The sequence below is a fragment of the Gossypium hirsutum genome, chromosome A11 (genome assembly GCF_007990345.1).
Source record: "Gossypium hirsutum isolate 1008001.06 chromosome A11, Gossypium_hirsutum_v2.1, whole genome shotgun sequence".
NCBI classification, from domain to species: Eukaryota; Viridiplantae; Streptophyta; class Magnoliopsida; order Malvales; family Malvaceae; genus Gossypium; species Gossypium hirsutum.
In genome coordinates this window covers 108,098,129-108,114,738 of record NC_053434.1, presented here as the reverse complement: position 1 = coordinate 108,114,738, position 16,610 = coordinate 108,098,129, and the positions used below count along the sequence as shown (strand labels likewise).

Here is a 16,610-nt window from a genome sequence, read left to right as displayed (position 1 = left end):
TTTTCATTTTAGTTCTAATTCTAAAAAATTCAATAAACTTGCCCCTTAACATTTACAAAATATATCAATTTAGTCCTAAATGTAAAAATACTATATATATATTTAAAAAATTCATTGTTAGCCTTTTATAACCCTTTGGTTAACCTATGTTAGATGTTAAAATAAGAAAAAGAGTACACTCTTTCAAGTCACTTATAACAATTTCTTTTACTATAATTTAGACATCATACTAAATCAAATCAGTTGATTCAGAACCTATCTGGAATAATTTGTTGCATTACTACCCAAACAAACAACATTTTTAATGCTTTTATTTTCTTTTGGATCTTAAATTTTTTTGTGGTTTATCCCAACTTTTTAGAGTTTTTTTTTGCAAGAGACTTTTTTTCTTATTTTAATATCTCACGTGGGTTAGTTGATGGGTTATAAAGGGTTAAAAATGATTTTTTTTAAATTGGAATTAAGACTAAATTGATATATTTTGTAAATGTTGAGGTCAAATTTATTAATTTTTTTAGAATTAGAATTAAAATGACAAATTTGGTAAACATTGAGGCTAAATTTGTTGAATTTTTTATATTTAAGATCAAATTGATAGAATGTGTAGATATTAGAGGGCTAATTTTGTTATTAGACCAATAAAAAAAGCCCACATAAACTCAGGAAGACTAAAATATTTAATTTCAAAAAAAATAGTGATTAAATCAAAAAAAGTAATAGTTGAGTGACCAAAATAGAACAAAAGGCATAGTTGGATGACCATTTTTATAGCTTACCCATAAAAATAAATTTCAGCATGTCCACATCATCCTTTAATAGAAAAAATTTTATGGATGAACTAATTTACACATTCCGAAACACAAAAACTAATTTATCCATTTTTTTTCAATAGAAAAATCGAAATACAATCCATCCCTAAATACATAATTTTCACCCAACAAAACTTACGAAATTGCACTCTTTAACTCAATCACATCTTTATTAATGAAATACAATTAAGAATCAAAACAAACTTTCATCCTGAAAAAATTTATACAAACTGTAAATTCCATTTATTCTTGCAAAAAGAAATGCATGAATCAATTAAATCTAAAGTCAAAGGTTTACATCAATTTATTCATGTAATTTCCTTTAAAATGTGTTGTTTGATAAATTTGATATCATAATCCTATATAATTAACTGCAAACACATACAAACATTAGTTATACATTTTTTTTACATCTAACTACATGCGCCTAGTAGCCCAAAACACATACAGCTTATTACCAACATTGTCCAGCTTCTGATAATATGCATGCCTCCAAGACCTAATGAAACATAGAGGAGCAACTACAGCCCAGAATCCCATTACAAAGCCAAGAACTATGCTTACATAAAGCCAATTCACTTTAGACCGCCCATTACTTCCTTCATTGCTACCTCCATTATTTGTAACATCAGTTGGAACACCATTTGTGCTGCAGTTTTTTATGACCGGAGGACCACAAAGATGATTGCTCATGTAAGAAGAGTTTTCAAAGCTTTGAAGCTGAGTGCTCGTTGGGATTTGTCCTGTCAAGTTGTTGTAGGACACGTTGAAGTGATTCAAGAAATTCAAATTAGAGAAACTTGAAGGGATTTCACCATACAGTCTATTCATTGACAAATCAAGAGACTCCAGTAACTCCAACTTGCCAACGATGTCTGGTATATTTCCTATTAAGAGATTCCTTGACAAATTTAATGACCGTAGTCCGATGAGGTTTCCAATTTCTTTGGGGATCTCTCCTGTGAGACTGTTAACTGAAAGATCTATGCTGGTAACAAGTCCTAATGTGGTACTGTATTCATCCTCTCGTCCCTTCAGCACCAATAATGCGCTCAAATGAAATACATTACTCTGGAAAGTAGTCCAAATCTCAAGGTCGCCAGAGCTTTTGTTTTTTGTTGCCATTGCACTAAAATTATTAAAACATTTTGGAATAGCTCCTGAAATGTTGTTCTGAGAAAGGTCCAAGTTCTGAAGAGAGTGACCAGCACAAATTTTATGAGGAATATGGCCATCAAAATTATTTGAGCGGAGACTTAGAACTACAAGATTTGAGAGCTTGTCACCAATCCATTCCGGTATACCTCCACTGAAATAATTTTCACTAAGATCAAGAATGATCAAACTCGTACTATTTTGCAATGTGTATGGTAACTCCCCAGACATGCTATTGCTTCTAAGGTTTAGCACTTGTAGATTTTTATACCCCAAAGAAAGTGGGATTTTCCCTGTCAAATTGTTGTTTCTCAAATTTAAGTATGTCACTTGCTGCCAATGATTCCAACAATCTGGAATTTCTCCGGAGAGAATATTTGTATCAATGTCAAGAATTCTCATCCATCTCTGTTCTGATGAGTTGCAAACAAATTCAGAAAGGAATCCTAAAAATGAATTATTTGACAAAATTAAATCTTCTAAGGTTGGGAATACTCTTGGCAATGGACCTGTCAATCGGTTTGAACTCAAGTCAAGAGTCTCTCGTACATTCATGTATGGAATCTCTCCAATAAGTTGATTAGAGGAAAGATTTACATATTTAAATTGAGCAGAAATATTCAAAAACCAAGTTGGTATGACATCTGAAATTCCTGCATGAGAAATATCTAAACCGGACAATTTCTTTTGGAACTTTAACCACTGGGGAAACTTTGGGCCAAGATGCCATCGATGTAATTCGATAGTTTCACATTGAAACGAGGGAACCCAGCTTGGGTTTGGTTCAAACCTCAACATGTTTCCGGATGCCAACAAAGTTGTCAACCTCGTGAGATTAGAAAAGTAGGTTTCTGATACAACTCCTTCCAGCATATTATGCCCAAAACTTAGAGTTTCTAAATTGGCTAATTGTCCAAAACTTGGAGGAAATGTACCATTTAATTGATTTTCAGAAACATCAATAGACTTCAAACATGATAACTCTCCTATGGACATAGGTATTGGACCAGAAATGTTGTTTTGAGCAAGGGACAGGTAAGCTAAATTCTTAAATTGCCCGAGTTTATCAGGTAAAAGGCCAGAAAGGTGGTTAATTCCCAAATTCAGTGACTCTAGGCAATTCAAACTACATCTGGACAGACTGTGTAGGATTTCTGATATGTCTTGATCAATTTTATTATATGACAAATTCACCTCCTTCAAATTGCAAAGATCTTCCAAAGAGGTTGGTAATCTTCCCTCCAGCATATTATACGAAAGATCAAGGCGAATAAGAGAGCTTAAGTTTCCGATGGCACTCGAAATTTTACCTACTAAGTAATTAAAACTAAGACTAAGGAATCGAAGATGGTTTAAACTATACAAGGAGTCAGGTATGGATGAATTGAATTTGTTGAAACTAAGATCAAGAACTTCAAGAAACGAGATGTTCCCGAAGTAGTCTGGAATTGGGCCTTTCAAAGAGCTGGAAGCAAGATCAATGGACACAAGACCATGAAGACTGAATATCAACATAGGTATTGAAGATAAGTAGTTGAAGTTCCAAGAAAGATCAAGAACAGCTAGTGATTTTGAAGAGTTAACACTGATGGGAGAGGAATCATCTGCTAAATCGCAATCTGACAAGTGCAACTCTAACAAAGAAGGATGTTTGAACGTTACCTGTAACCAATCAGTTGCTTCACTAAGATCCACATGACTCAAATCAAGGTACTGCAAGGAAAAAAGTACGGAAACCCATTGAAGACTTTTCGCTTCGAGATCCTTCGGCCACCAATTATCACCTCGAAGATCAAGATAATGCAACTTTGAGAGATTCCCTAGGCTGTGAGGAATTTCTCCCTGGAATTGTGCTTGAGAGAGGTCAAGATATGTTAAACTCCCCAATAAACCGAAAAACTCCGGGATTTGCGTGCTAAAATTGTTATTGCTCAAGTCTAGGATGCTGAGATGCTTCAACTCGAGCAAAGAAGGATTTATTTTGCCTCCTAGCTTTGATCTTTCGTAATCTTCCATTTCAGCAAGTGATGCATCATCACTTGGAGGTGAAGAAGGAGCAGCCAAGTGTAGTTTGTGGACGTGGCCTGTTAAGTTATGGTAGACGACACCAATCCATTCACAGCAATCACCACCTTCAACCCAAGAAGATAGCTTGTTTGAAGGATCAATGAGATCATTCTTGAACTTCAAAAGGGCTTCTCTCTCACTTTCAATGCAAAGCACGTTGGCATTGCCATTGCAAAAACCAAAACAGAAAGTCGTAATGACAAGAAGAAGTGGAAGTAAGGAGATTGTAACAGTTCTCATGGTTGTAATGTCTTAGTAGCAACCATTGCTAGCAACTCCAAGTATATATAGACAGCAAGCTAAAATGAAAATATTCTCCAACTCCCTAAATTTCCACAAGAAGCATACAATTGACTCACTTCAAGCGAATTGTCTAATTGCGTTAAAAGTTTGGTGTTCCATTGTTTTGACTAATAGAAATAAACTTGACAAGGAGGTCAAGTCAAGTATAAGTCAATGGAGTAAGCCCCTCTCCCACGGCATGTCCATTTTAATTAAGAGAGAAAGAAAATTAAAATTAGAGTAAGGTAAAACAAAAATATGGTAAAAGGACATGGATTTATAGTCTGTTTACACCTTCAGTTTTCGTTAAAAAGGATTTATAGTCTGTTTATTTTCTTCCTTATATATATGGTAAGTTAAAAGAAAAAATACATTGCTAATATTATTTTTCATATTTTGATAGATTAAAGTAGCTTCAGCTTCAATTCTATACATTTGAATGTTTATTTGGAGTTTTCAAAAAAAACATATTTATTTAGAGATTTAGATTAAACCGTTTCTTTCTAATAAAATTTTTAAGATAAAAAAATTTCTATCAACAAATGGTTAGTCATAATGGTAAGACACATTGCACTCCCAAAAGGATAATTCAAGTGGGGCTGTAAATGAACCGAGCTTGAACGAATAAACATATGTTCATGTTCATCTGTTTATTTTTAAGTTTGTTCATGTTCAGTTTGTGTTCATTAAGAATTTCAAATTTTTGTTCATGTTCGTTTATTTAAGATTATGTGTGTTCATGTTCGTTTGTTTAATGTTCATGAACATTTTCATTTAATTTAAGCGAACATGTTCACGAACATATTCATGAACATATAATTGAACATGTTCTCGAACAATGTTAATAAATAATAAACAAACAATAAATAAATACACACACATATACACGAACATGTTCATCGAATGCTCTGTTCATTTACAGCTCTATATTTTTATAAGAAAACATCATTAATAAATAAATGAGTCAATAAAAGAGCTTATAAATGAGCCAATGAATGAGCTTGTTCGAGAACATAAACGAACCAAGCACACCTCTGTTCGTGTTTGTTCGTTTATTAAACAAACATAAAAATTTTGTTCATACCCGTTTATTTAGCTTAATAAACGAACATAAAAGAACGTTATACGAACAGATCATCGAACGTTCTGTTCATTTACACCTCTAAACCTAAGTTTGAATCTTGTAGATGACTTTACTAAGAGGGACAACTACGAACCCTGAACATAAACCATAAAATGGAAATGACATTTTGATTTGATTCAAGTTTAATAAACAACTAACATCATTATCGATAAGGTACAATTTTATGTTTAAATATTACACACACAAATACTTATATTGAGCTTTATTAAAATACATATTACATACACAAATCATTGAATTGATGTACTTTCAATAGGATTCTAATTAGTTGTGAAATTATCAAAAGTTTAAAATTTTTATAAAACAACAAATATAAATTCAAGGGTATTTTTATCTTTTTATCTTTCTTAAATTTTATCATTTTAACCAAAGTCATATTTGGTTTTCATATCATTTTTTTATAAATTTATTACATAATTTTTTTTCATCCACATCGTGCAAATGTCATATTCTATTAGTATTTAATTGTTTTATTTTTTAAAATATTATATAAAAATAAACAAAAATATTAGAGTGCCAAACCCTTTAAAAATACATAATAAGTGGTGTTTCAATAAGTTGATTTTTGTTGATTGAGCTTTAGCTCGATTGACATAGGCATTGTTATTAATATAGGAGGACATGGGTTCGAGTGAGTTGAAGCTCATTATCCTCTTATTTATGAGTTGAGGAGGGGTTATAGATAGTTCTAAGCATTATCTTAAAAGGAGTTGATATTGTCGAAACCTATATTTTTTCTCCTAGCCCAATAGTGCAGTTTCAAGGACCATAAAAATTCAGATCATTGGAAAATAAGTTTTTTTTATCTAAATTGATTTTCTCTTTTGAAAAGCTTAAATAATTTTTCGAAAAATAATCTTTGAAGAATAATTTGATTTTTATATAAAAATTTACTTCAATCAAGTATAATATTATTGGATAAATTATTTTGTATATTGTCAATGAAGTTTTAAACTCCACATGTAAGGGTGAGAAAAATTCAATTTGATTCGAAAAAATCAAAAAAAAAATCAAATTTTGAATTTGATAGCAAGATAAATTCGTATTTTTAATATATTTATTTTTGGCTAATTATCGAATAACATGCTATTAAATTTAGGTTTTCTTATTAGGAATGAAGTTGGTGTGTTAATTCAAACTCTTACAAAAAGGGGCTAAATTGGAATAAAAAGCAAACAGGAGGGCTTGATTGAAAGATTGAAGATTTAAAGATGGTTGGATAAAGAATAAAAGGGTGAAGATTTTTTTTAAAAAAATGGTTGGATAAAGATTCGAGGATTTTTTATATTGTTAAAATTTTGTAATTAGTTTAAATTTGATTTTTAAAATTTTGGTTTATTTAGTGATAATATTTAGGGAAAATCTAACTAAATTTTAGTGCCAGAAGTGTGTATAAATACCTAGTGGCTACAGAAAATTAAACACGCACTTGGCTTGTAACGCCCCAAAATTTTAAGAAATTAATTGTGAAAATCTGCAGTAATTAGATTTATGTATCTTTGGTTCTGTGCTTTGCTTTTGTGTTTAAGGTTTGAAGTTCGAGTTGCATCGTTAGAAGTTTTGTTGTTTTTGAAATCCACCCATAATCACGCGTTACTCAGTTAAGTTCAATTTAGTGTGAAATTGTGACAAGAATGAGCTTGTTGGTTTACTGGTTAAGCATCTGTCTGTATTCTATTAGGTCTCATGTTTGAGTCCCCAAGGTTTCCCAAAAGGAAATATTTTTGTCAAATGCTATAAATTTGCTTGGAAGTTAGAAAATTAAATAACGATAGTTCCTTCTTCTTTATTTTTTTTATTATTCTTCTTGGTCATTTTCTATCTTCTTTTCTTCTTTTTTCGTTTTTATTATTTTGTTAATCGGAGTATCAGGGGAATACGGGATTAACGGAAATTTTGTTGTTAGCCACTGGCAGAGAAGGCTATCAGGTAAGTAACTGTTAATACGACCATCTCTGTGATTTTTCTTTGCTTCGTAAATTGCTTGGAATGGGGTATTTTTCTGAGTTACGAGAATCTCTTATTAACGATCATTTGTTTACCTATCAGGCGAGAGTATTAACAACAAAGAAAAGCAATAAGACAATCTTTGTGATTGTTGCTGAAGTTTTGGTAAGTTTGGGTCAGTTGAAGGTTTCGTGTCGAAACTTTTGACATAGGCATTAAGTGACTAATCGAAAAAATCTGTTCATTAAATGGCTAAATTGTGTTACTAAATGATTGTTTTGGGCTTCGAGGATCTTTTACGTTGTAGTTTCTTCGAAATATCTCTAGGTGCGTATCGAAAATCTTAGTTTTTGCAAGTTTCGGTCGCTGAAAAATGGTGGCTGTCGACACCACACAGTCAAGCACACGAGCGTGTGACCAGGCCATGTGAGCTACACGGCCATGTGGCAGGCCGTGTGATTCAACCTTGTAAATCACTGTTTACTTATTTAGGGTCACACGAGTAGGGACACGGGCGTGTGTTTAGGCCGTGTGTGGCCATAGTGGTGCAGGGTTGACACGAGCATGTGTCTGGGCCGTGTAACTTACTGTTTGTGGTATAAAACCATATGAGCAGGGACACGGGCGTGTACCCAGGCCGTGTGAGTCACACGGGCAAGGACACAGACGTGTGTCCAGGTCGCGTAACTTACGGTTTATGCTTTAGAACCACACTGGCAAGACACATGGGCATGTGACTGGGTTCTGTCCCAAAAGCTGGTTTCGAGGCCGTGAATGTTACTTAATCTTGGTATTGGCTTCCTTAATGTACAGATAATTGAATTTGATTATATGAGAATTGTCTGATACTCTAAGACTGATCTGTGAGTAACATAATTATAAGTACACTATAATACTTACTTTGATATCGAACTATCCTGTTTAATTGTGTAATGAGTTAGAATGATTGAATACATGTTAAGGGCATTTGTGTTCTGCATTGGCATGTGTTGGGATATTGTGAAGGGGAAAGAAGTCTGTTTTGAAATCGTGGCTACGCCACAATGAGTACTACTTTGATTCTAACGCTTGTCGCAACTTAATCTAGCAGCCAGGCTACGTCTCTGTGAAAGTGTCAATGAACACTTTAAAGGTGTGCAGGGTTGGTTAGACATTAAATGTCCATAAAGGTGTGTTGGGATGGCCAAAGATAATGTATAACAGACGAAAATAGAAATGTTGCATCTGAATTTGATCTATACCATATATGAACTGAAATTGCATATATATGTAACTTGTCTGATCTGAAACTGAACCGAAATTAATGCTATGTCGAACCGAATCTCTAAATTTGGAATTACTTTATAAGTGAGTATTAATTGAATAAATTTCCATTTATGCAATGAGTCCACAACTCATTTTTTTATTGATTGGATTTCAGGTGGTTCCCAGTCTTGATCGGGTCGGTGCTGCGAGAGCTCAGTCATGCTTTTATTTTTCTTTTAAGCATTACTATTAAAGATTTCATTATTCTATGATGTTATGGTATTTGTGAAGATTATGTGTTTAATTAATTGTTGTGAAGGATACTATGTGATGAATGGTTCGTTTCAACTCCATTATGATAGTAGTAATTTTAGTATTGGAGATGTAACTCTCTGAACTTGGTTTGGACGTCTAGACCGGGTTTAGGGTATTAAATGGCTCTTGGAAATTAAATAAAATTCTTTCTTTTTTTTCCTTCTTCTGTCTTTCTATTCTGCAGTTTCAATTTTTTTTCTTTTAGCTTATTTACCTTCCAAGCCCCCTCTCCTTTCCACTTTCTACAATTTCATTTAAATCACTTTTTTCAAACATGATTCTTTTCATGATTAACTAAACCCCTTTTTAGCCTTAGTCAGGTTACCACTTCGATGAAATAATTGTGATATATGAACCCACACTAAATACTTTGTAATTCGATATACGTTATCTCTCCGGTATATGGGATAGTACAAATTCGTCCCTTAAAGTTGATTCAATTTCAATTCAAAAAGAGCACGTTGGGTTGGAATCGTTTGACGTACAGTTGGAAAGTTGAGTCAGTCATGCTGTATTCAAAATCTCGCGAACAAATTGGCGTGTTTAGGTAGGAAAAGCTAGTTGGATTCCATTAGGGGAGATAGTGATCGAACTCAAATGACCCGCGCAGTTAAGGTCATTGATTCAAGTTAGGATTTTTAGATCGCAAGGTTGTCAAAGTCTTAAATTACGGGCAAACATCACGTAGTTAGAAATTTGACAAGGGTAGATTTGCAGGTAGTACCGAAACCGGCTGTAAAAGGAAAAGTTGGTGGTTTGATACATCCTCGATCACTATAACCAACTTATCAGTTGGAAGGAAAAACCTTCTTTCAAGGATCGATTCAAGTTCAGGGTGTATCGAGGCTAAGGCTAAGCTTTAAAATATTGTATTTACCCATTTATTTTATTTGCTTTTTTTTGTAATTTCAAATTTGTTTTCATTTTATTACATTACATATTTATTTTATTATCTTTATCAACTAAAACCCTTTTTCATTTTTCGACATTGCTACGCACAGGTTGTGGGCACGACTGTGACTACAACAGTAATTATGGTCGCGAGAAAAAGCGAAATTGGATAACCAGTCCCTGTGGATTCTATCCTACTGATCTATACTATTATTTAGTGTTATTTTGTCGTAGGAATTTATATTTTTGGTTTCAACGCCCATCAAATTTTGGCGCCATTGTTGAGGACTGAAATTTTTTTTCTAATTTTTGTTTGTTTTCTTAATGACTAGTTTAGAACCGGGGACTCTAGAATTTGAATCGAAAAAAAAGAGAAGTTCGTTCGAACATTGCAAAGAGAAGCTATTTGACATGGTAAACGACCACATCCCAACTTCGAGGTAGGATTTTACACTAAAGATATTTTCTCATTCGACAAACTAGACGAAATGGCAGATAAAACTATACGCCAACTTGCTGTTGCACCAAATGAACAACAACCACTATGCATAATTTATCTAACGGGTGAAAACCATTCGAGTTAAAGTTGGGATTAATTTATTTATTACCTACTTTTTGCGGTTTCAAAAACAAGAACCCCTACACTTATCCGAAGGAATTCCACATAGTCTGTTTAAACATGAAACCAGAAGGAGTAAATGAGGATCAAATTAAACTCTGAGCTTTTCCCTTTTCGTTAACCGACTGTACTAGAGAATGGTTGTTTTATTTACCTCTAGGATCTGTTAATACATGGACTAATATGTCTTGGTTGTTTCTTGACAGGTTTTTCCCAACAGCTCGACTAGCCAAATTAAAAAGAAATATAGTCGGAATACAACAAAAAGAAACAGAGTCACTCTATGAATATTGAGAGCAATACAAGAAGTTGTGCACAAGTTACACATAACATGGTCTGCCTGAACAGTTGCTCTTACAGTATTTCTTTGAGGGGTTACGCCCTGTGGAAATGAAAATGATTGATGCAGCTGATAGAGGGGCACTTGTGAACATGACTCTTCAAAAAGCTAGAGAATTAATTTCAGCCATGGTTGCGAATTTTCAACAGTATCGACTATCTATAAAACCTACGATAAGGGTTCATGAGCTAAGTAATCCTTCCTTAGTAAATAAGATTAATGAGCTTACTAATGTGGTTAAAAATATGCTTGTAGGAAAGACAAACCTAGCTCGGTTGTGTAGGATTAGTGCCAAGCCAGATCATCTTACCGACTCATGTCTGATTTTACTTAAGGATACAATAACACAAGAAAATGTCGTTAGGAACTTTCCAAGACCACCTCAAAGGCGTTATGATCCATATTCAAACACGTACAATGCAGAGTGAAATGACCACCGAAGTCTAAACTATGGATCGAAACCTCAATATAATCAACCATATCTACCAAGACCACCTCCGCCTCAACAATATCAACCTCCAAAGTCATCTCTTGAAACTACGTAGAGAGGTTAGTCGTTAGAGCCGAAAAGTTCCAACAAAAGACTAAAGCCCATTTCTAATAAATGGATCAGCAAATAAGTAAACTAGCACTCACAGTTAGTCGTTTGGAGAACCAAGGAAAACTACTGTCTCAAACTGAGCCGAACCCATATCAAAATACGAGTGCTATGACCGTAAAAGATGGAACAAATTCAGAACTAGTGCCCGATATGAGTCGTGACCACAATGTTGAACAAGGAGAACAAAAAGTCAAACTAACAGCTCCCATGGAGCTGACACCACAAAAACCATTCATTGTACCACCCTCATTCCCTAGAAGGCTCATCCAAATTAAAAAGGAACTAGAAGGGAGAGAAATCCTTGAGACATTTTGAAAGGTAGATATTAATATTCCTGTACTTGATGCAGTTATACAGGTTCCATGTTATGTAAATTTTTTTTTAAAGAATTGTGCACCGGAAAAAATAAACTCTAAGGAAACAAATGGGTAAATGTGGGAGAAAACATTTCTGCAATGCTACAAAGGAAAATCTCGCCTAAATGTAAGGACCAAGTTTTGTTTTCTATATCATTCAAAATAGGAAATATTGGCATAAAGGAAGTTATCTGTGATTTGGGAGCATCTATTAATGTAATTTCTTTATCAATTTTTAAATTGCTAAACTGGGTCCTTTGGAAGAAACAGGGGTGATTATTCAATTAGTAGACAGGTCCTGTGTATATCTAGAAGGTGTGTTGGAAGATGTCCTCATAAAGGTAAATGAACTCATTTTTCCTGTAGACTTTTACATCATCGATATAGAGGATGATCACTCAAAAAATACTTCTGATATTATACTTGAGAGACCATTCCTAAGTACCACACGTACAAACATTGATGTTCGAAATGGAACCCTCACTATGGAATTCAACGGTGAGATGGTAAAATTTAATGTTTATGAGGTGATGGGCCAACCCAACACAATGTCAAATATTTCTAGTGTTGATATTATTGAACCATTAACGAAATTTCATTTTAACTATCATGAAGATGATGGGTTACAAACAATATTTTGCAGGAGTTTAGACTTCAAAACGATGAATAAATTGAAAGAGTTAATGACATTCAAAGAACGGATTCGGGAAACCATTATTCTATTGAAGACTCTTCAATTTCCTAGAAGCCAAGATAAATACTTTAAACTTTCTCCTTCTAAAACTAAATTATTGCCTTCTATTTTGCAGGCCCTAGAGATAGAGGTTAAACCATTGCTGAAACACTTGAAGTATGCCTACCTAGGTAATGAGAACATTTTGCCAGTAATAGTTTCCAGTAAACTTTTAGGATTGGAAGAGGAGAATTTAATTCAAATCTTGAGAGACTACAAATGGGCAATCGGATGAATGATCACCAACATAAAAAGGGTTAAGTCCCTCGACTTGTATGCATAGAATACTGATAGAAGAAAACGCAAGCCTAAAGAAAGAATCTCAAAGATGCCTTAATCTGCCAATGATGGAGGTTGTCAAAAAAGGAAGTTCAAAAGCTACTAAACGCCAGAATGATCTATCAAATTTCTGATAGTAATTGGGTTAGCCTAATTCATATGGTACCTAAGAAAACTAGTATGACCGTAATACAAAATGCAATAGGAGTTTTAGTTCTCACTCGAGTCCAAAATAGGTAGAGAGTCTGATAGATTACAGGAAATTGAACTCTTTAACTCAAAAAGACCACTTTTCACTCTTTTTTATTGATCAAATATTAGAACGTTTAGCGGGAAAAACTCATTATTGTTGTCTTGATGGTTATTTAGGTTTTTTTTCCAAATTCCAATGGCACCAAAGGACCAAAAGAAAACAACGTTTACATGTCTCTTTGGCATGTTTGCCTATAGACGGATGTCATTTGGACTTTGCAATACGCCCGCCACATTCCAAAAATGTATGATAAGTATATTTTTTGACTATGTTGAGAAAATAATTAAGGTATTTATGGATGATTTCACAGTATATCATAATTCTTTCAATGAATATCTGTCAAACCTCGTTACAATTTTGGAAAAATGCCTAGAATTTAATCTAATTCTTAATTATGAAAAATGTCATTTAATGGTAAATAAAGGATTAAGTTTAAGACATATTGTTTGTGCTGAAAGGATCGTGGTCAATAAAGCCAAAATTGATGTTATCAACTCACTTCCATACCCCATAACTGTGAGGGAAATTCATTTTTTTCTTGGTAATACAGGTTTTTACAGGCACTTTATTAAGGACTTTTCTAAGATTTCGCGATCGCTCTACAATCTCTTGCAAAAAGATAAAGTGTTCGAATTTGATCAAGCATTCAAAGACGCGTTCGACACTCTCAAACAAAAGCTTGTTTCAGCTCATATAGTATAGCCACCAAATTAGGATTACCTTTTCGAGCTCATGTACAATGTAAGCGACCAAAGTGTAGGAGCTATCTTTGGGCAAAGAATTGGGAAAGAACCCCACTTCATATCTTACACCTCTAAAACATTAGATGCTGAAGAAATTACTCAACTACTGAAAAAGAATAATTAGTCATTGTTTTTGCTTTGGAAAAATTTAGACCATATTTATTAGGCACTAAAGTTATCGTTTTTCTGACCATGCAGCGTTGAAATATAATATCAGAAAAAAGAAGGCAAAGCCTAGGCTGATTCGATGGATTCAATCTTGAGATTAAGAATAAGAAAGGAAGTGAGAAATTAGTAGTTGATCATTTGAGTCGAATTGTTTTTCCAAAAGATGACACTGCTCTTAAAGATGACTCACCAGATGAAAATCTACTATCAGCACAGACAATTTACCCATGGTTTGTAGATATGGTAAATTACCTCACTATAAGTATTGTGTTTTCCAACTTATCACGTTATGAAAAAGACAAAATCAAGAGGTACTCGCGACACTATATTTGGGATGACCCATACCTATAGAAACAGTATTACGATCAAGTAATTCGACGATGTGTCACAGAAATCGACGTACAATTTATCCTATCTTTTTCTCATTCTTATGATTGTGGAAGGCATTTCGGACCTAAACGCACTGCATATAAGATACTTGAATGTGTATTGTTTTGGCCACACATATTTTGTGATGCTTATTTATTTTACAAAACTTGCGAAAAATGCCAAAAAGTGGGGAATTTCAGTTGAAAGAATGAGATGCCCGTAACACCTATACATGTATGCAAAAGTTTTGATGTATAGGGCATCGATTTTATGGGACTGTTTGTTTTATCATTCAATAATGTTTACGTTATTCTAGCTGTAGATTACGTATCTAAATGGGTAGAAGTTAAAGCTACCTGTCATGCCAACGCTAAAACTGTAGTGAATTTTCTAGCGAACTCTATCTTTTCCAAGTTTGGCATACCAAGAGCATTAATTAGAGATCGAGGAACTCATTTTTACAACAAGGTAATTGATACTCTATTGAAAAAGTATGGGGTGACACAACGTGTGGCCACGGCTTATCACCCACAAAAAAAGATCTAGCGAAAGTTTTGAGCCGCGAAATAAAATCGATTTTGGAGAAGACCGTGAAACCAGATCGAAAGGACTAGAGCTTACATTTAAACGATGCATTGTAGGCATACCACACTGCTTACAAGGGACCCATAGAAATGTCCCTCTACGAACTCATATTTGGTAAATTGTGTCATCTTCCTTTGGTGTTAGAACATAAGGCATTTTGGGCGGTAAAAAGATGCAACATGGAGTTGGACGCCGTAGGTAATTATCAAAAATTAAACATTCAAGAGCTTAAAGAGATCCGATGTGACGCATATGAAAATGCCCAAATTTATAAAGAAAAAACCTACGCATTTCATGACCAAAAAATATCTTGCAAACAATTTTTAATTGGTCAAAAAATGTTACTTTACAACCCTGCACTGAGGATTTTTGCAGGTAAACTTTGAACCAAATGGTTTGGTTGTTTTGTTATTACTAAACTATTTCCTCATGGCGCAATTGAAATTAAAAGTGAGGAATCCGAGAAATGTTTTAAGGTCAATGGTCAAAGGTTAAAACCCTTTTACAAGAATTTTCAAGTACCCGTGGGGGAAGAATTATTTTTTGAAGAGCCAAATGACTAAATCTTTAGGTCATCGAGCTAACAATGTTAAACAAAAAAGCTTTATTAGAGGCAACCCACATTTATTTTTATTTGTTTAATTTAATTTTAAATTCTAGTTTAGTTTGAGAATTAAATAAAGTATTATTTTAATTTGTTTGATTGTGTTATTTTCCAAGAGCATGGATGAAGACGCAATCCGGCTACTAGAGAACAAGAGGAGCAACCACCTTCTACTATAGATGAACGACTTCATCACATTGAAGCTCGCCTTGGAACAATGGAAGCCAACATCTCAAGCATCCTCAACATACTACAAAGCAGTCACTCACACCGTCTTCCGACTCATTAAATATACACGGGGAGTACACTTTGCCTCAACTTTTATTTTTTTTTTACACATTGTGGGCAATGTGGGCTAAGTGGGGGGGTCATGACATACTTTCTTCTTTGCATGTGTTTTGCTAAGAATAATTTCTTTATTCGTTTTAGAAATAAACCTCTAATTCTTATGTTTAGTTTATTTAAATAAGTGGGTGAATCATGAATAACTATCGTTTGATTGATCAATGAATAACTATCGTTTGATTGATCAATGAATATTTTGCAGAATTGAAAATGTTATGCTCTAGTCAATATTTCATGAAAATTATTTACTCTTTTCGACTTGCCTAGTGGAATTACTCGTTTAAATAAATAAATAAATTTTCCAATAGCTTGGTTAAGAGTGAATATTCGAAAATGTGACCAAAATAAGTAACCGGGATGAGGTGCTTGGATTGTCATCTCATTTCGCGTCAAAATGTTTGGTGACAAACCGAAACTTATAACACTCCGCTAACCGAGCTACCTTAAGAAAGGAGAAATAAATCGATTAAGAACATGTGAAATTGAGTAATTGGGATGAGTTGCTTGGGTTGTCATCTCGTTTCGCATTAAAAGGTTTGATTATGTCTCGAATTCGTTAAAAAATAAATAAATAAAGAGAACGTGTTAAGTTGAGTAACAGGGGTAAGGTGCTTGGGTTGTCATATCACTTTGCGACAAAAGACTTGATTACATTTGAAAAAAATAATAAAATATATAAATAAAAGTATATATTGGACATGATCGTTTTGCATATTTGATTAAGCCTAAATCGAGTAAAATAGTTAAATTTGACATATTG

General features: G+C 33.7%; 1 protein-coding gene across 1 annotated transcript; it reads right to left on the bottom strand.

The window, feature by feature from the left end:
* Window positions 1-1,226: 1,226 nt before the first annotated feature.
* LOC107956054 (receptor-like protein EIX2) lies at window positions 1,227-4,271 on the bottom strand. The gene has a single exon (XM_016891809.2). The coding sequence runs from the start codon at window positions 4,269-4,271 to the stop codon at window positions 1,227-1,229; it is 3,045 nt and encodes a 1,014-aa protein (XP_016747298.2).
* Between the last annotated feature and the right edge of the window lie 12,339 nt (window positions 4,272-16,610).

Coding starts and splice junctions, on each gene's coding strand:
- LOC107956054 (XM_016891809.2), bottom strand. CDS start 4,271: ATGAGAACTGTTACAATCTCCTTACTTCCACTTCTTCTTGTCATTACG.